General features: G+C 59.0%; 1 protein-coding gene across 1 annotated transcript in view; it reads right to left on the reverse strand.

The window, feature by feature from the left end:
• Positions 1 to 19,163, reverse strand: part of SCUBE1 (signal peptide, CUB domain and EGF like domain containing 1) — a 126,946-nt gene that overhangs the window by 21,552 nt on the left and 86,231 nt on the right. The window contains exons 8-11 of the mRNA XM_027107897.1: positions 16,153 to 16,269; positions 9,742 to 9,864; positions 7,197 to 7,313; positions 5,572 to 5,694 (exon numbers count right to left, since the gene is read on the reverse strand). Coding sequence (XP_026963698.1) covers positions 5,572 to 5,694; positions 7,197 to 7,313; positions 9,742 to 9,864; positions 16,153 to 16,269 — 480 coding nt within the window. The remainder of the gene's footprint in view (positions 1 to 5,571; positions 5,695 to 7,196; positions 7,314 to 9,741; positions 9,865 to 16,152; positions 16,270 to 19,163) is intronic.

Here is a 19,163-nt window from a genome sequence, read left to right on the forward strand (position 1 = left end):
CAGTTCCTCGAAATTTAAACACAGGGTTACCATATGACCCAGCGATTCCACCCCTAGGTATATACCCCAGAAAATTGTAAACATACGTTCATACAGAAATTTGCCCATGAATATTCATAACAGCATTATTCATAATAGCCAAAAACTGGCCACTACCCAAATGTCCATCGACTGATGAGTGGATAAACAAAATGCAGTATAACCGTACAGTGGAATGTAACTCAGCAATAAAGAGGGATGAAGCACTGACACATGCTACAACGTGGGTGAACCTTGAAAACATTACGCTAAATGAAATGTCACTCACAGAAGGCCACACGTCGCATTCCACTTACATGAAATGTCCGGAGTAGGCGAATTCATAAAAGGCAAAAGTCGATTATGGTTGCCTAGGACTGGGGGGCTTGAGGGAAAATGGGGAGTGACTGCACGGGGTTTCTTTGGGCAGTAATGAAAATGCTCTAGAGTGGATTGTGGTTGCACAACTCTGTGATTACACTAAAACACACTGAATTGTACACTAAATGGGTGAATTTTGTGGCACGTGATTATATCTCAAAAAAGCTGTTAATAAGAGCAAAAAACAAAAAGAAGAGAGACAGGAGGCTTCCCTCGTGGCGCAGGGGTTTAGAATCTGCCTGCCAACGCAGGGGACACGGGTTCCAGCCCTGGTCCGGGAAGATCCCACGTGCCGCGGAGCAACTAAGCCCGTGCGCTGCAACTACTGAGCCTGCGTGCCACAACTACTGAAGCCGGTGTGCCTAGAGCCCGTGCTCCGCACCGCAACAAAGAGTAGCCCCCGCTCGCCGCAACTAGAGAGAAACCACACGCAGCAGTGAAGACCTAACACAGCCAAAAAAAAAAACCCAGTACTTTAAAAAAAAAAAAAAAGGAAGAGAGATAGTACCAGGCTGGACAGGCAAGAATCCTCCAGGCCGGAATCAAGCCCGGAGGGGATCCAGCTGGCTCTAGGGCCGCACCCGTGGCTCTCTCTAGCATGTTAAATTGCTAAACATAAAAGGTAAACATGCACATGAGCGGAAGCAGTCAACCTTAGAACGCTTTGAAAACAGAGAGGTTTCCTGCGCATAACGGGAGCACAGAGGCCCACAGCAGAAGAGGTGCAAGTCGGTGGCAATGTTTCCGGATCATCATGTGAAACAGGCTGCTCTGGCCGAAGTCCTGGGGCAAGGACAGAGGGGCCCAAGGGTTCCATCACACACACACACTGTTTGGCTTCCTACTCTGTAAAGAAGCAGGGGGAGCAAGTTGTAAGAGGCATGAGGACGATGCCTGGTGAAGCCAGAGCGGCCTCCTGGGACCACCAGACCACCTCACTCAGACGTTTGCTAACATCTTTCCTAAGACGACCCATCCTTGCGGGGACAAACTGGTGGTGACATTAGACAACGTTGGTGAGAAGCTTTTCCAGGGTGGCAGAGGAAATGGCCAGTTCATGGTGTGGCTGTGACCTTCAGAATCCTGGGTAAAGGGTAAAGATGGGACATGCACTGGAACCAAGCCCTAAGGGACACGTTGAGCGCGTCCAGATGGATTTCATGGGTTATAATTACGCTCTAGTAATAGTATGTTTACTTTCTGGATGAACTGAAGCAGTCTCTTGTTGAAAAAAATAACAGCACTCATAAGAGCTAAAATATTATTAGATTTTGTGCTCCTTATTTGGGATATTCCACTAATTTACTTAGTAACATACAGACACATTTTACTGGGAGAGTTATTCATGAATTACTCAGAAATATCAGTCTTTATTACCCTTAATTTTTCTTAAGAAACAAAAATGAATTTTTCAGAACTTACTGTAAAGTCACCACTTAGATTTTTTATTTTATAAATTTATTTATTTTATTTATTTATTTTAGGCTGTGTTGGGTCCTCATTGCTGTGCACGGGCTTTCTCTAGTTGTGGCGCGGGGGGGGCTACTGTTTGTTGCGGTGCGCGGGCTTCTCATTGCAGTGGCTTCTCTTGTTGCGGAGCATGGGCTCTAGGCACGCGGGCTTCAGTAGTTGTGGCATGTGGGCTCAGTAGTTGTGGCTCACGGGCTTAGTTACTCCATGGCATGTGGGATCTTCCCGGACCAGGGCTCGAGCCCGTGTCCCCTGCATTGGCAGGCGGATTCTTAATCACTGAGCCACCAGGGAAGCCCTAGAGGTCTTAAACTGAGGTTTTTCAGAGGACCCCCAAAAGCAGACAGTTCACAGAAATTGACTGTTACCCGAGATTCTCAGAACCGGCTGACAGCTACACAGAATAGAGAGCTTGTGCCTAAGACCACTGGAATAAATTCTCCTAGATGTCTGTAACCACTGATTTCCACACGCTCTTTTGCAAACCTTTGCTCTTCATTCTTCGGATCACATTTTCCCACCTTATGCATTTAAGGTTGTACACTTCTGCTTTACCCTATCATGTTTCCCTTACAAATAACTCACCTAGATCTAGGCCTTACTAGTGATAGCCACCATCCTGATTCTTTTTTTTTTTTTTAAATAAATTTATTTATTTACTTTTTGGCTGCATTGGGTCTTTGTTGCTGCACGCAGGCTTTCTCTAGTTGCGGCGAGTGGGGGCTACTCTTTGTTGTGGTGTGCGGGCTTCTCATTGCGGTGGCTTCTCTTGCTGCAGAGCACGGGCTCTAGGCACGTGGGCTTCAATACTTGTGGCACTCGGGCTTCAGTAGTTGTGGCACGCAGGCTCAGTAGTTGTGGCTCGCGGGCTCTAGAGCGCCGGTTCAGTAGCTGTGGTGCACAGGTTTAGTTGCCCCGGCATGTGGGATCTTCCCGGACCAGGGCTCGAACCCATGTCCCCTGCATTGGCAGGTGGATTCCTAACCACTGCGCCACCAGGGAAGCCCCTACCATCCTGATTCTTTAAATCAGTTCTCCCAAGCTATCGCTAGGGAAGCCAACATTTAGAAATGTTATAAAGTATGTTACACGGACGTAATTATGATCGTCTTTGTAGGCGATACATAAAGAAGGAAAATGCCCTCCCATCAGGAGAGACCAGTTCAGCTGCCTTGCAATGTGTCTGACTGTTCGTCACAACACCACCCACAGACAATATACCTACAGCTCCACTGAGGTTGACCCCGGGTCTCACATGGACATCTGATTCATGGGTGCCACCCCAGGACCTCAGCTAACTGCCCTGTGGGTCTCTGAGACTGTAACAAGTGAACGAGTCCCCAGTACCCTCGGTGAACGATGCCTCTTTGCAAAGCATCTAACGGTAGAACACTTTCTGAGGGACATAATAATACCTGGTGAAGCAGACGGTGGAGGCTCTTGGCCCCAACCAGAGGGACTGGACAGCTTTAGTGGTCATCAAAAATGTGTCCCTCACTTAGGGTGATAGAGTGAATAATACAGCCTAGGGCATGGCGTGGGGGGCAGGACAAAGCGCTCTGCCTGCCTAGTGCAGGTAGTTATAGATAATAGTATGACCTTGGATCTCATGGGCAACCAGGGCAGTTTGTGGCCCTGCCGATACTTCATTTGGAACCTGGATTCACAGTACAGGTGAGGTGGAACCGTCTACTTCAAGGCTACATGAGAGAGCAACCTGCATACTGTGGACTTAGGGAGCAGGTGGGACCGGTTTTCCTGGTCAGCCCTGGGAACCCTTAAATCATGCTTCTAGAGGGCCTTCCTTCCAGCACCTTCTAGTAATACCTGCAGTCACACTTGTCTGTCTCATCCTTCCACATCTACTGTCTAGAGTATCAACTGCTTTCGCGTATAGTCCCAGCAAATGGCTCAGAGACAAAAACGGGATAAAACCTCCCCGACTGACTGTGACCTGACGGTCAGACCTCCACCGATGACCCTTCCTGGAGGCTGGTTTGGTGGCAGTGCTGAAGATCTGGACAAGCCCTGGTGGCCTCTCCTGCAGCTCTGACTGAGGAGGGACGACCGAAAAGGGGACTGAGAATTAACAAACAAAGAAAGAAACACGTCCTCATATCCCTAGAGAAAGCCTGTACCTGATAGCTCTGGTCAGCAGTAAATACCAGACCTCACATGACCCTAATGATCAGTGGACACACCTCGGAAAGCCCATCGAAGGGCGTGGGCGTGGAAAGTCAGCCAGCTCTGGGCCAGTCCACTCAGCGATCAGGCTTCTGAGGCTGGTGTGAGCCCAGTCTCCCTCAGCGCCCCGCAAAGACATGCTGCTGAGACTGACATCACCTGCCTTTAACCAGCACAACTCCGCACGAGCTCTTCCCCCAAACTCTAGGCAAAACCAGCGGTTTGCTTTGCTCAACCAGACTGCCGGAGCAGCATAGCAATTCTCGCTCAAGTAAGCAATAAATTCAGCTGCCTGACCTCGGGTTACTAAGTGATGGTATCCATTCTCTGATACTTTCATTCATTCATTCAACAAATCCTTCACTGAGTGTCTATTGTTGCTGGGCCTGTTCTAGGTGCTGGGGACACAGCAGTGAACAAGACAGGCAAGGAATACCTGCTCGGGTGTGCAGAGTGTATGTTCAGCGAGGACAGACTGACAACACCCCGCGGCAGCCAGTGGCTGCGATGGGAGGAGACGAGCATGGGACAGCCAAGACGCGGAGGGCGCGCAGAGGGGGGCCGGCTGCTGCTCCAGGTGTGTGGTCAGGAAGCCCCCCACCCCAAGCAGACCCCTGCAGGGAGTGACGAGTCCTCTAGGATAAGAGAAGAGCCTGAGCGTGGCTATGTTGAGGTCGGGGGGCTGCACCTGTGAGGTCAGGGAGGCTGGCACGGGGTGGGTGGGGGTGAGGGCGGAGGGCAAGCAGGCCGGGCTGTAGCAGCCTTTGGGCCATTCCAGGAACCCAGACTTTGCTTCTGCACGACGAGGACTCCCTGGAGGGCTCTGAGCCGAGAGAGATGAACTCTTAGATCTAGAAGGCTTACTCTTGAGGCCCTGGGGATGCTGGAGCACGGCGGGGCAAGGACCTGAGAGCCGTTCCTGGGACCCAGCACAGGCCTGGCACACAGCAGGTAGTCAGTATGTGTTTATGGAACCAGTGAACGTGGACCGTCCAGCAGTCAGCCAAGAGGTGCCCCAAGGCCCCAGAGCCCAGCAGCAGAGGGCGCATGAGCCCTGAGCGCTCTAGGAGGCCCGCCCCTTGCCAGGCCAGTGGCGGGTGTACAAAGACCCAGGCGCTCCCCAGTCCAGGCTCTGCTGCTGCTGCCCCCCGTGTAACCACCCCTCCCCTCCCACCAGCTTCCTTGGCAGGACAAGGGGAGCTGGGGCTACTGAGGCCTCCGCGCCCTGCTGCTTCTGAGTGTCAGCTCCTCCTGAGTCCACAGCTCTGGCTGCACACGCTGACCCCCAGGTCTCCACCTCCGTGCTCCCCGTGTCCCCGCCCCAAGCCGTTTCTGCGCCTCCAAGCGTGCTCTCCCCGCTGCATCCCCTCTTCTTCTGTCAGCCCTCATTCCCATCAGCCGTATCCCAGCAGCAGAGAGCACCTGCCCAGGAGCCCCAGCCATCCAGGCACCAGCGGAGGTGCTGGCACCCAGGCCCTTCTCAGGGGTGCTCGCGATGGCCCGCCCCAGGGCACTCACCCACGCAGTCCTTCCGGTTCCAGTGGAGACGCCTCCCTGGGGGGCAGACGCATTCGTAGCTGCCCTTGGTGTTGACACAGCCCTGGTCGCAGCTCCCGTTGTTCATGCTGCACTCGTCCACATCTGGAAGCACAGGTAGGCGTAAGGGCAGGAGGGGGGGCTGGACGGTCCAGCCGAGGCCACACCCTTGGGGCTGGCAGGGCAGGACCCACCCAGGACAGGAGGGCCGAGAATCCCCTGACCCTGACGCCAGCCTGATACTGTCACTGGATATAGACATGTGGTTGCACACGACACACACACGAGCTTGCACACACACAGGGTTCCCGCAGACACCAACACACATCCCCCCCTCCAGGAACCGCAGTGGTTTGCTGAACTTGGGCAGCTGAGCCCAGACTTGGGGGAGGGCAGAGAAATGGCACAAAATAAAGTTGCAGTCAGGTCTTGTGGGGCCGGAATGATCAGCAACGGCCCCGGGGTCCTGAGGCCGTATCTCACTGTGGGACTTCGGACGTGCCCTTCCCAGCCAGTTTCCCTCCTGCACAACAGGCACCTGGGCACAGGAAGTCTCCGCTGAGGCCCCGCCTTCTTTTGGGCCAAAGACCTGTGTGCAGAAGCTGGTGCCCAGGTTTTTGGGAGTCCCTGCAGAAGAATCTGCAGCTCACCCCACGAGCCACGCCCCTAGCACCAGCTGTGCCTGAGCCCACCTAAACTTCACAGCTGCCCAGCAGGGGAAGTGTGGCTACCACCAGGTCAAAGGAAAGGGAGAGACACCAGGGACCTCAGGGCCATTCTTGACACCCCCGCCAGCTTCACCCCCAAGCCTGTACATCCCCATGTCCCATCATCCGTGGCACCTAAAGGCATCTAGAGCCTTCCCTCTCTCCACATCCCTCCCCACCCTGCCCAGGCTCCAGTAGCTCTCACTCCCATGCCTGGAGCCGTGTCCCCACTGGTGCCCTGGGTCCCACTCTCCTAAACACGTGGCAGCTGGAGGGATCTCGTTACATGAACTTGAGCCCGTCACATCCCTGCATAAACCCTCCAATGGCTTCTCATCGCACTGGGAATAAAGCCACAAGTCCCCTGGGGCTCACGAAGCCCTGTGTCCCCTCTGTCTGCACCTCCCGCCGTGTGCCCCTTCCCTCATGGGACTCTAGCCCCACTGGCTGCCTCTCGGTCCCTCGGTGCTCCTCTGCCTCAGTGCTCTTGCACACGCTGACCCCTCTGGCACGCTTCCCCCACCATGACCCAAACACTCCTCCTTTAGGAGCCCCCCATTGTCCCCACCCTCTGCCCTTCTCTGTTGTTACCCCCTCCGCTGGAATGAACTGTTTGTGGGATCCTCTGTGCAGCCATCCTCCCTTCCGGACTGGGGTTTCCCAGAAACTGCTGTTTCCAGGCCCGTGTCCACAGCCTGGCTGAGGCCTGGCACCCAGTGGGTGCTTGCTGCCCCTCCCCCCACCCTCCCGCCTTACCCTTGGCTGACCCCTCTGCCCACCAGTCCCTCCCAGGCCCGTCAGAGTCAAGGTCAAGGTCGGGGTGTGGGGTGCAGTGCAGGTGGCCGTGCGGCCGGGCGCGTGCCTCTGGGGGGAGGTGGCCCTGGCGGGCGAGCTGCAGACCTCCGCAGTGGGTTGTCCCATAGAGTGTGTAGCCGCGGCGGCACAGGCACTGGAAGCTGCCCGGGGAGTTGATGCAGATGTGGTCACAGGTCCGCTCGAAGGAGCACTCGTCGACGTCTGTGTGGCCACAGGGAGACAAAATGTGGGAGGAGGTTCAGGGTGTGGTGGATGGCACGGCCTGCCCCTCGCTCAGTCACTCAACAGACCTCTGTGCCCGACAGTCCTGGGGCCCCAGGCTCAGCGCACAGCCGACGCACAGCAAACGTCAGACTTCGTGTCGCTGCCCAATTTTCCATTCTGTCTCCATTAGCCTCATGTGTCTGGGTGAGAAGCTGCCTCACATCTTTTCTGGAGGTGGGCAGGGTAGAAATATTTTGAGTAGAAGGGATTATTACGAATCCCTGCCATTTTGATATCTCCCATTCCAGTGGGATTAGGGTAGGTATTTAATCCACACCTGCAGGAAACCAACGGGCTTGCCTGGGGAAGGGGCTGAACTGGGACATGAAAACAGACCACTTGACTGCCGACCAAAGTGTGTTCCCCCATCACCCCAAGATGTCTCTGGAGAAAATGGGGAAAACAGCACAGACAGAAAGGGGGATGGGGGTAGGGATGATGCCACCCATGAGGAATAACAAAGTAGCCTTGATAGTATGTGACACTTGATTCTGACCACCCTGGCAGCCAGGGTAAAAAGGGAACGAGGGCGGGCCACAGACTGCTTGCTGCTGGAAAGGAGGAAATGAACTACGTGTTTGCAGGAGACCAATCTATCCTGGCCGTAAGTTCTGAGCAGGGTGGCCCCCATGGGACAGCTGATGGGGGTCCCGAGGGCAAGGCAGACACTGACCTGCCTCTCCTTGGGCACTGCAGCTGGAATCTGTTCTTTGAATACATTTGCTCACGTGCCTACAGACGCACTCATAGCATATGTGTTTATAATAACACGAGCACGAGGAAGGAATCACTGCGAATGCTCAAAGGAAGATGTGATTCCTCCCGGGGGTGGATCTGGGAAGAGCTCCTGGGGCTGTGGCTCCTGGGCTAGACCCTGAAGGATGGGGCTAGCCCGGAATGCAGGAGTGAGAGTGGGGGAAGGGCACTCCGGGCAAAGGCTGGGAGGTGACAGCACTGGATCCTCAGGGATTGTGTGGAGCTCAGGGGGGCTGGGGAGGTGTCTGGGGTCCCCATCCCAAGGGCCCTGCGTGCCTGCTGGAGCTGGGGACCCAGGGGCTGTGCTGGAGCAGGGGTGGGCCGGAGCCCCAGGGCCTTGCAGAGCTGAGTCAGGAAGAGGGGGGAGGAGACTCAGCCAGAGCCCGGAGCAGTCCAGCCATTGCCCGCCCCTCTCCCAGGGCAGCTGGGGATGCAAAGCCAACGGCCCTCCCTCAGCCGTCCACAGAATGCGGCAAGGCAGATGGAGAGACAAAGCCAAAGTGCAGAGGAGCCTTGATCGGAGCCCGGACGGGTGCTGTGCTCCCAGCAGGCCCCTGTGCCCCGAGAGGAAGACAGGGCCAGGTCGCCCGAGCAGCGAGGCGGAGGCCGAGCCCAGGGAGGGGAAGCGACTGGCTCAGGTCACGTGCTGAGCCCCAGGACAGGCTGGCCCTGGACCCTCCCTTACCAGCCTCTGCTCTCGCCTTCCTCGGGGCCCTCAGGGCCTCGTGCTGCCCCAGGCCGGCCTCTGAGCACCGCTACGAGGCAGATGCTGCAACCGCAAGCCAGATGCGGCCCGGTGCAGCCTGTGCCTCCTGGGACCTCGTGGAGATGAAACGACGGGACGGCAACAGGGTAACAGCGATGGAACTGAGCCGGCCCCACCCTCTGCGCGTATCCCCGAAGCCGGCTCCTTCTCAATGGCCTCATCTAGCTCCACGGGGCTCCTTCTGGTTCCTCACACCCCCTCAGCCCAACAGTGCCACTTCCTGGTCGGGTTTGCCTCCCTGGCTCCTCCTGGAAGATGCCTATTCATCCTTCAAGCACTTCCCCAGTGTCCCCTCCCACAAAGCCTTCCCTGACCCGTCTCTCCACTGCCCATCCTCTGGGCTCTCACTGCATCCAGGATGCCTGCGGGACTTGTCCCGGGCTGTGATGCTTGGCTTCTGCCCAGGTCTCTCTTCCCATTACCCCTGCTCCTTGCAGGTGCCCAGGGACCCTGAGGAAGGGCTGCTGGAGCACGCCTGCCACGTGCTACAGCTTCCACCAGGTGGCAGCATCCACCTGGCCTCTGAAGCCACTGACGGTGGCCTGGGAGGCCCCCCCTGGAGGGAGGAGCCGGCGCCACCTGGGACACGGGCCGACCCCTCCCTGGGCCTCAGGTCCCCTCTATATCAGGGAGAGGTGGGGCTGGATGGCTTCTCAGGGCCCCTAGAATCATAAAGGACGGGAAGACAGGAGGGCAAGCGCACAGGCTAGGGACACAAAAACTACCCCCGGCCCCTCAGGCCCGGCCCGGCCGGCGGACACGCCCACCCCAGGCTCGCCTACCCTCCTGGGAGCCTGTGTGGCCTGAGAGGGGCGGGACCCCACGAGGACCAGGGCGGCTCACCTTGGCACGTCCGCTCGTCCGTCAGCAGCTTGTACCCCTTCCGGCAGCCGCACTCGAAGCTGCCCACGGTGTTGCGGCAGAAGTGGTCGCAGCCTCCGTTGTTGACCAGGCACTCGTTGATGTCTGCGGAGCCGGGCGGCAGGACGAGGCGAAGAGAGTGGGCTGGGCTGCGCTGCCCGGGCCGCCTCGGGTCCCCCGGCTGAGCCCAGGAAGGGGGGCTGGCTCACAGCCGTGGGGGTGGGAGGACGGGAGACACCGCTGCCCCCAGGACTTGGCGAGCCTGGCGTTTGTGCACCGAAGGGAGGGAACTGGTGTCTGCGGTGCCGGGCCAAACAACAGGGACCGGGACGCTCCCACGCCCTTTCATCCCCGGGGAGGTGCCAGGGAGGCGGGGAGGCCGGGAGCAGGGGGCTGCTTCCCGGAGGCTGTGACTCTGGGCTGGGCGAGCTACTGGACCCCTGGGGCCTCGGCTCCCTGTCTGTTAAAATAAGGATCAGAGGCGCCCCTACGTGGAAGGACGTCACGAGGATGAAATGAAATAACATCCCTAAGGCGCCGGTGCTCAGCCAGGGCCCAAACAACTCTTTACAAAGTAGGTTTATTGCTCCTGCTTTACTGACGGGGAGACCGAGGCCGGGAGGGTAACTGGCGGCTGGTGGCGGGAACCGGCGCTCCTGGGCCGCCTCCCTTCCCAGCCTGGTTCCTGCCGCTCCCCCTTCCCCATGCCTGCAGGTGAGTTTGAGCTGTTTCTTCACTGGGCATGTCACGAGTTGCGGCTGCACCCTGAAGGCCTCCCAGCACCCCTGCCGGTGGGCCTCGGCTTGCACACCTCTAGTGATGGGAGCTCCTTCCCTCACGAGCTCCCCCCACCCCCAGGAGCTCCCTCCCACCCTCCTTGCCCTGCTCCCCTGGGCTTGTTCCCTGGGCTCCCGGTCCATCTGGCAGACTGAGCTGTCAGAGACCCTGTCCCTGAGGTACCTTTTCTCACTCCGAAGTTCCTCTTGGGCTCCGGCTCCCGGGCCCCCCACGCTGGTCACCCCCCGCCGGCCCCCCAGACCTAGCCCAGCAATTGGAAACAGAAGTAGGAGATGACGTCCAGGAAGGTGTCCCCACCCTGATTGGAGGAGGGCACAAAAGGAAGCGGTGAAAGAGGCATCCCCCCGCCCCCGGCAGAGAGAGGACTTTCTGTGCTGGTCACTGGCCACATCTTAACAGAGCTGCTGACTCAGACTCCAGCACCCGCTGAGCCTGGCCTGAGTGTGAGGCCCGGACACCCCTGTCCCGTGTAACTGGCACGGCCAGTTGTCAAGGTCAATCTGTCCCCATTTCTCCGAGCCCCGCGGAGGAGACTTGGTCCTATTCCAAAGACTCCGGTCTCAGGTACAGCCTCTCACCACGCTGCTCCCAGCTCTTTTCCTCAGATCGAACAGGCTGGACTTGACACCTGCTGAGAAGTCCTACAGCAGCACCCCCACAGAATGCTCTTCACCCCAGAAAAAACCCCCAAACGTCAGAAGAACGGCGGGGGCGTTAAAGAGAGCAGGGCTGAGACCCCCGGGTGGGCAACTCTCGGAGCCTTTGCGAGGGGAACGGGTACAGCGAGTCGGGCAGGGGCAGACCCAGAGCTGCTTTCCTGTGGAGGCCCGGGTGGGGCTGGGCTCTGGGGAACACAGGACACTCAGGGGGTGTGCCCGCCACCTCCTTGCCCTCGGCCAGCCTCCCCGAGGTCCCTCTGCCCCAAGGACCCATTCTGTTTGCGTATGCTGACGATTTTGGTGCCAGGAAGATGGGAAGGGCGGAGAATCCGAGGTGGCCCCACTAAGGGAGGCCGCTAGGGCGTGTGTGACCCTGGCTCCGCCTCTCACGGGCTGGGCCTTCACCTCTCTGCACACAGGAGGTGGTCTACGTGTGCACCAAAATGACGGCTAAAAACAGAGACCGCTCGGCACTGCGAACTCTGCACGCGCTCCGAAGCCTGTGTTTCAGGAACAAAGCGGCCTCAGGATGAGCCCACGCCCCAGAGGAAGTAGGAGGACCCTCTGGGGGTCACGGCACCTGCTGGGCGGGCATCACCTCGTGCTGGCGACCAGGCCAAGCACTTTCTGGCAAGGTCTCGTGTGACGGTCAAAACAACCCGAGGCCAGATCTCCCACTTTCCGGGGGAGGTCACAGCTCCACGCAGGAGGCCGACTTGAGCCCAGCCCCAGGTGTCTCCAGAGACGGCCCCGCCCGTGCAGCACGCTGGCCCTGCGGCCTTCAGAGGAAACAGACCTCGAGTGCAGCGAGGGCCTGTCCAGACAGAGGCTGGGGCTCTCCGTCGCCCCCTCCCCCGGGGGTTACAGGAAGACAGGGGAGATTCTGGCTAAAAGCCTCTGACAGAAGAACGGAGGGCCCGCTCGGCTCCGTGACCCTGGGCAGGGCAAGGCCCCTCTCTGAGCCGCAGGCTCCCCATCTGCAAACTGGGCTGCTAGCAGGCACCTGTCCAGCATCATTCACTACGACTGGATGTGCAGATGGGGCTCGCCTCCTCGGGAATGCCTCAGGCCTCTGGAACCCCCAATCCCATCCCCTACCCCATCTGGGCCTGTCGGCTCAGGGGCTGTCACGGCAGCTAGACAGGAGGTGCGAGGCGCTGTTCGCTTGAGGCCCAAGCTGGTGTAGCGGGCTGCCTGGGGGTCAGAGTCGGGGAGGCGCCGTCCCAGGCTCTAGCCTCAGCTGTAGTGAGGGGGCAGTGGGCTCGCACGGCCCCTCGGCCTTCATTCTGATGAGCCTCTGACCCCTTTCCACCTCCCACCCTTCCAAGACCCCCCTCCTTCTCTACTGTGCTCCCACCGGGCCCCACCAGCGGCCAGCAGTCCCCTACCTGGTTACAGAGGCTCACGGTCTCCCCTCCACACCCTGGCCCAGCCCGGCGGCCCTGCCCTCCTCTTCTCTGCACGCTTGGATCCTGTCTCGGCAGCCCTCACCCCACCCTGCCTGGGGAACAAGCACCCCCTGGAAAGCCTTCCCTGACGTTCTCTCCAGAGTTAGCTGCTCCCTTGTCATGGGACCTGCCTTCAGCGGGATGACAGACGGGGCACCTGGCTCCCACCTGGAGCCCCAGGGCCCAGCATGAGGCCTGCACAGAAGGATGGGGCACTGAACGAATGGATGAACGAATGAGTGAATAAGCGAGTCGGGGGGCTGAGAGGTTAGTGGAACATTCGATGCGTCACCCAATGTTTGAACATCAATGCGTGTTGGGGGGAAAGGTGTGGGGTGAGCTATGGGGACACGCAGTAGGTTGGTTGCTCCTGTCCCCCTCTGCCCACCCCACTGAGGGGGCACAGCCTGGCAACGCAGAGGCCACGTGGATGAGGGTTTTGGGCCTGTGGGAGTGGGCTGGCATCACTCTGGAGCAGCCTAGGGGGAGGGCAGGCTGCTGGGCTGGGCTGGACGGGCACAGGGCAGGTGAGGGAAGAGGGCCAACAGGCGGGGCTGGGGGCAGTCCTCCCAGACTGGTGCTGGGAGGAGGGGCTGGTGTCCCTGAGGAAATCCAGGCTCTGGCTCAGGAAGTTGAGGCCCCAGACCTCCTTCCTCTCAGAAGGGCCAATTAGCAAGGTGCCCGCTTCCCAGTATCGAGCAGGACAGCGCCAACCAGGGAGCCCTGCGACTGGGCTGTCCACACTCTTGAGACAAAGGGGCAAGTCCTGCAGAGCCCCCCATGGCCCTGATGTTTTGGGGCAGGCCTCCACCTGCCCACGTGATCCCCGGCCGTCCTGGGTTTTCAGCTCTGGATTTTCCCAGACCTCCAGCCACTGGTCTTGCTTAGCAATGACCTTCTGGCTTCCAGAAAACACTGAACCTTCGATATCCTCCTCTGGGCCCTGCCAAGACCAGGGTGTGCATGCTGACCGAGAAGCCAGCACCCCAGGGCCAGGGCCTCGGTTTGTCGGGGATCCCCAGCTGGCTTGCCCCCTGCCCCGAGCCCCCGCACCCTGCCCTGCGCCCCTCCAGCCAGGCCCCGGGAAACTCAGACTGTAAGCCCAAGGCTCTAAGACTCCAAACCCGGGGGTCTCGAGGTCAACATTTGGTTTCCAGGGTTCCCTGATTTGGAGACGCTGTGATGTTCCTACTATATAGTTCTGGACCAGTCCCACGATCCTCAAATTCTACGTATAACAACATTCGGACAGCTCTTCTCCACCTCTGCTGCCACCCTGGGCCCAAACCATTGTCACCTCGAGCCTGTTCTTCCCAACCCTGCCTAGAAACCCGTCCCAACAGTGGCAGGGACTGTCTCCAAACGAAAATCTGGCCTGTGCCTCCTTGCCCAAGAGTGTCTGGCGCCTGGCCGAGGCTCACAGGATGAAGGGCCAACCCCTTCTCCTGGACCTCCCCTGAATCTTCCCCAGATCTGGGCACCCTGGCTGCGTTGGGTCCTGGAACCCCAGGCCTCTGCACAGCAGTCATGTTGCCTGGATTAGAGCCTCTTCCTCCATCCTCCCCGCTCTCCTACCCCCTGCCCAGACTTTAATTTTTAAAGTCTGTCTTCTTTACTCAATAGAAGATCTCTGGGCACAAGGAATTTCTGTTTCATTCCCTGGTCTCCCCTGCACTTGCACACAGGAGGAGCCCAGAAAACCCATCCGGTGCATGCGTGAACGAAAGGACTTCCTGACTCCAGGGCAGTGGGAGTGAGGAGGGTCGGCTAAAGGCAAATGAGCAGCTCTGGGTAAAGGGTCCAGTTGTTTCAACACAGGAAACATGGTCGGAGGCTCAGACTGGCGGGCCTGGGGCCGTGTGGACAGCTCCCTTCAACATCTCCCCCTACCCCAGACTCAAGGTGGGGTGAGGATGGATGCCCCTCTCGCCAGCAAGGATGGGCAGGGGGCAGCAGTCAGCGTCCCCTTAGGTGCTCCTTGTGGGCCATGTGACTGCTGAGGCCCCTTTCCAGCCCAGACAGGTCAGCTCCCAGCGGCGAGCTCCTGGCCTCGAGTCTGGAATTAAGCCCTGCCCTACCCCTCCGGTCCTGCGTCAGCGCTGTGCCTTGGACGGGGTGTGGGTGGCCCGATTCTACCTTCTTCTGTCCTGGCTCCAAGGGCAACTGGCTGGACCTGCTGTGACATTGCTGGGCTATGAGGACGGCTGGGTCTGCGGTGGACCCTGGCCAGCCCTCCTGGCATTAAGCCCACGTGGCAAGGCCTCAGAGAGCCCCCGCCCACCCGGAACACCCCTCGCTCTAAGTGGGCTGAGCGGAGGCTACAGAAGGACTTTATTTTCAAATAAACAGGTGGAAGAACGGTTATTTCTGTCAATAATCACTAGGTTCTTCCCAGCAGAGCGGCTGGGGAGGAGAAGTCACATGCTCTCTATTTTTACAGGCTTCAGAAGCCCATCTCAGACTATTCAAAATCACCTGAGCCTCCGCTGTCAACCTTCTCACCCACTGGGCTTTGGAAGTTCTGCCTCCTTTGCCCTTCCATGCTGGCCTCTGGGCCTGCCCGCTTCCCGGCAGAGTGATGGGAGGAGGGCAGCCAGCCTGGGCAGGGATCTGAGCGCTGGTCTGGGAGTGCTGAGGGGCTGCACCTCACTCCTCGCAAGGGCTGCCTCCCGGCCCAAGGCCCGCAGGTCTTTGCCTGGGCTGGTGCCTGTTGTAGGGCTGGTGCCCCCGTGCTGTAGGGCTGGCCCCTTCAGTCCTAGGGCTCAGACAGCTCTGGCTTCCCAGCCTCTCTGCTTCCTGTTTCCTGAGGGGTCCCCAACACGGCTGAGCCCCCGTGGGCCCTCAGGAACCTCGGAGTGAGCTGGGGACAGTGGGCAGAGAAAGCTCACCCTTCTCTGGCTTCCAGCAGCTGGCAGACCGGCCCATTCCTGACCTTCCCAATCCCTATTTCTAATTTTGCATCTTTAGTCCTCCGGTTGAGATCCCCCTGCACACCTTCCCTCTTCCAGTGACGAGGACACACAGTGTCCTCAGTTTGCTAACGCCGACAAGAAGACCATCCTGGCCTGGTCTGAGCCCTGTGCCCTGCTGCCCCCAGCTCTGCAGAACGCACCCCGGCCAAGGTGAGTGAGCACAGGAACCAGCCTGGCCCTGCCCCCTGGGAGGCCACAAGGAACCTCTGCCGGCCTAGGAAGCCCAAAGAACAGGTACCCCGTTTGTTCAACCCAGGGTGAAGCCACATTCTTCGATATCAGAGCCCCGCTTGAACCTGTCAATATACAGTGGAACTGGGGCTCCCTTGAGCCTTGCTGGGGAGCGCTGGTGCTGACTCTCCCTCTTCTTAGCTTCTCCAACAGAAATGCACGTGGCAGCTGACCACCCTCGCCCCTGAAGCCATGTGTGGTCGCACACCCAGCCCAAGTGTGCCGCCCTGCTCCTGCCCTGCCTGCACCACCCGGGGCCCGGCGAGGGAGGTGGTGCGCACTGACCTTTGCACGTCTTCCCATCCGGCTGCAGTGTGAATCCAACCGGGCAGCTGCATCGCACGCCGGTGGCCGTGTCCTTGCACGTCCGGTCACAGCCTCCGTTATTTACTGCACACGTCTCTGAGGAGGGAAAGAGAAAAAGACACTCTCAGTCTCCTTGGACAGAAGCCACCACCTTTCCCCACCTGTGGGGGGAATCTCCTGAGACAGGAGACCTGAGTTCAAATTCTGGCTCTGGGGACTTCCCTGGCGGTCCAGTGGTTAAGACTCCGTGCTTCCAATGCAAGGGATGCGGATTCGATCCCTGGCTGGTGAACTAAGATCCCACGTACCGCGTGGTGTGGCCAAAAATAAATAAATAAATGGATGTTTCCAACGCAAATTCTGACTCTGATACACTCTAGCTGTGGGGCCTCTCTGAACCGCAGGCTCCCCATCTGTAAAATGGGAGAATGACACTGTTTCCCCTCTGATGATGATGGATGGGAAAACTGTTTGCAAACCACAGGGAGCGGTGCCAACAGGGTCAACACCACCACCAGGGCCAGTGCTGAGGTCGGCTGGGCTGGTATTTAACCACCCAGGGACAGATTCCTAAACCCTTGCCTTGCCTGGACTTGGACTCCAAACCCAGACTGGCAGTTACTGGGGCTCCCAAACTCGTCTCAGCGCAGAATGGCTTGTGGCCCTGGCCGTGGAGTTGCAAGGGGAGGTTCCCAGAGCCCGCGCACCATCCATCACCTTGATGAGGCTCTCAGCCCAACATCTGTTCTCGCTGAACGATAAGCCAAAGGCGTCTGTTTTTTGTCCACTTGAAGCTAGTCTAGTGCTTTTTTTTTTTTTCCTCTTGCAAATTCAAAGGGCTGGAGTGGCTGGGACATAACTAAGGTCACTGAGCTCGTCGTGCGGTGAGAATGATCCTCCCCAGGCCCGGAGAAGGGGCTGGCACACCTGGGTCACCAGGGCACGTGGAGGAGCCTAGTTCCCGGGCCTCTGAGCCTTTCAACCTGGGTTTCTTCCTGAGCATCTGGCGTGCTTTGGTGTTGTGGGAACTTCCCTCTCCCCTTTGCTGCTAGGAAGGGAAGCGCCAAGGGCCCCCACCTCTTATAACCTGAAATCCCCTGCCTGTCTACCGTGGCTGCCCCTGGCTGCCTGGCCCCAGCGGGTCTCTCCCCAGAACTTTCCCCCTACCCCATTTATTCTGTCTGTCCTTCTGTGGTGTCTGCATTCCTGCAAGGTGCATTCCGTTTTCTCCGGGAGGAGTTTGTGGATGAACGCAGGAGTGATGACTAAATGAATACATACCCCCAGTTGCCAGGAGTCTCTGCTGCTAATGTCTTTCCTTTGAACTTCAACTTGTAGGGGGTGGACGGAGCAGGGAGAGGAGGAAACTGGGCTTTCCCTCTGTGTGTGTGTGTGTGTGTGTGTGTGTGTGTGTGTGTGTGTGTGTGATTCTGTGGGGTGACCACGATGGCTGTTGTCCTTAACACCCTGAACTCGGGGGCTGCCTGCTGCCCGGGGCCGCTGCCCGTTTTCTCGAGGTTGAAGCCTTCACCGCGGTAGGACAAGCTGTAACCGCTACCGCAAGGCCAGTCTCCTCGCCCCTGCCTCTTCCCAGGCTTTCAGCGTGTCTCCCCATACTCTAGCCCTCCAGCTTCTGTCTGCCTGCTGTGGGGCACGTTGCCCAGTGGCTGGGAGGCCTCCTGCCTGCTCATGGGTCAAGGTCAGCGCAGAGACCTCCACGAGCAGCCTCCAGACGCAGAAAGGAGGCCTCCGCCCTCCGTGTGCGCATGCGGGCTGGCCTCCACATGCGCGTGGGCCAAGCTCTGACCCGCACACGCCTGCGCAGGCCCTCTTGTCTCCCCCGCCGCCCGTCTACTGGGGCAGTGGAGGTGGGGAGGCCAGGGTGTGACTCTGGCTCTGTCGCTCACTGAGTGACCCAGCGAGTCCGCCCCTCGGGGCTTGACCTCAGCACCTACACCTGGCAGGTGAGGACGGCAAGTCTTCCCTCCCAGGGCTGAGGGGAGGATCAAAGACACCCCACACTCAACAGCGTCTGGCCCAGGGCCCAGCCTGGAGTAGCTGCTCAACAATGTTAGCTTCCTACCCTGAGGTTACAACCAGAGAGGGAAATCCCGCCTCCGGCCCTCAACTCCAGAGCCAAGGTACCCCCATGTGCCTTTCCAGCCTTTTACGTGGGAGAGCCCCTCTCTGGAGAGGGGGCAGAGAACCTGCCTGTTTTCCAGGTGCAGGTAGTTAAGGCTCAGGCCTTGGAGAGGCAGGGGGAAGGCCCGAGAGCAGGGGGCGGGCAGGAGAAGGTGCCGAGAGCTTGGGCTGGGGCACAGCTGGGTGGCCTTACTTGGCGACAGCGGGATGACCACTGGGTCTCTCCATGGTGGTGGAGGTGGGACGTGGTGTGGGCACCGGGGACTGTGTCCCTGAAAAAGGGACCCGGCCAACCAGGCTCCAGGGGGCTTGCAGGCCCTTCCTGTCTCTGGAGGCCCTGATGGGACTCGGAATCTTGGGCCTCTTGAGCGACCGGGGCCCTGGAGACCTGCTGGCCGCACCTGCCCTCTGGGTAGGAGAAGGAGGCCGAGCTGGGGCCGGGGTCAAGCCTGGATGGTCACTCGCTCTCTGCGCCCTCAGGGCAGGTCTCTCCCCTGTAGCGAGCACCCTTTCAGTCTCCTGTGTTACCCTAGACAATGTTTGGTACAAGAGCTCTTTGGGCTCCCCTGGGTGCTGGCCAGCCCATCCCACAGGCATCGCTGCACTAGGCTCCCCCACGCTACAGCAGCTCTGTGGACGGCCCCTCGCCTCCCAGGTGCAGAACTGGTGCCGAACACTGGGAATCGGCGCAGAGCAGCTGGGCTGGTAAGGGGCAGGGCTGGTGGGACCCGGTGGGTGCACTCTAACCCACCAGCAGGCTCAGATCTCCATCCAAGCCAGCCCCAGCCAGCCCCAGCTGGGGCCCGCACGGCCAAGCGCGTACCTGGCTCTCTAGCTCCTGCCCAGTG

Source organism: Aethalodelphis obliquidens, unplaced genomic scaffold, assembly GCF_003676395.1.
Source record: "Aethalodelphis obliquidens isolate GAN/ISIS:26980383/991018 unplaced genomic scaffold, ASM367639v1 scaffold8, whole genome shotgun sequence".
Taxonomy (NCBI): Eukaryota; Metazoa; Chordata; class Mammalia; order Artiodactyla; family Delphinidae; genus Aethalodelphis; species Aethalodelphis obliquidens.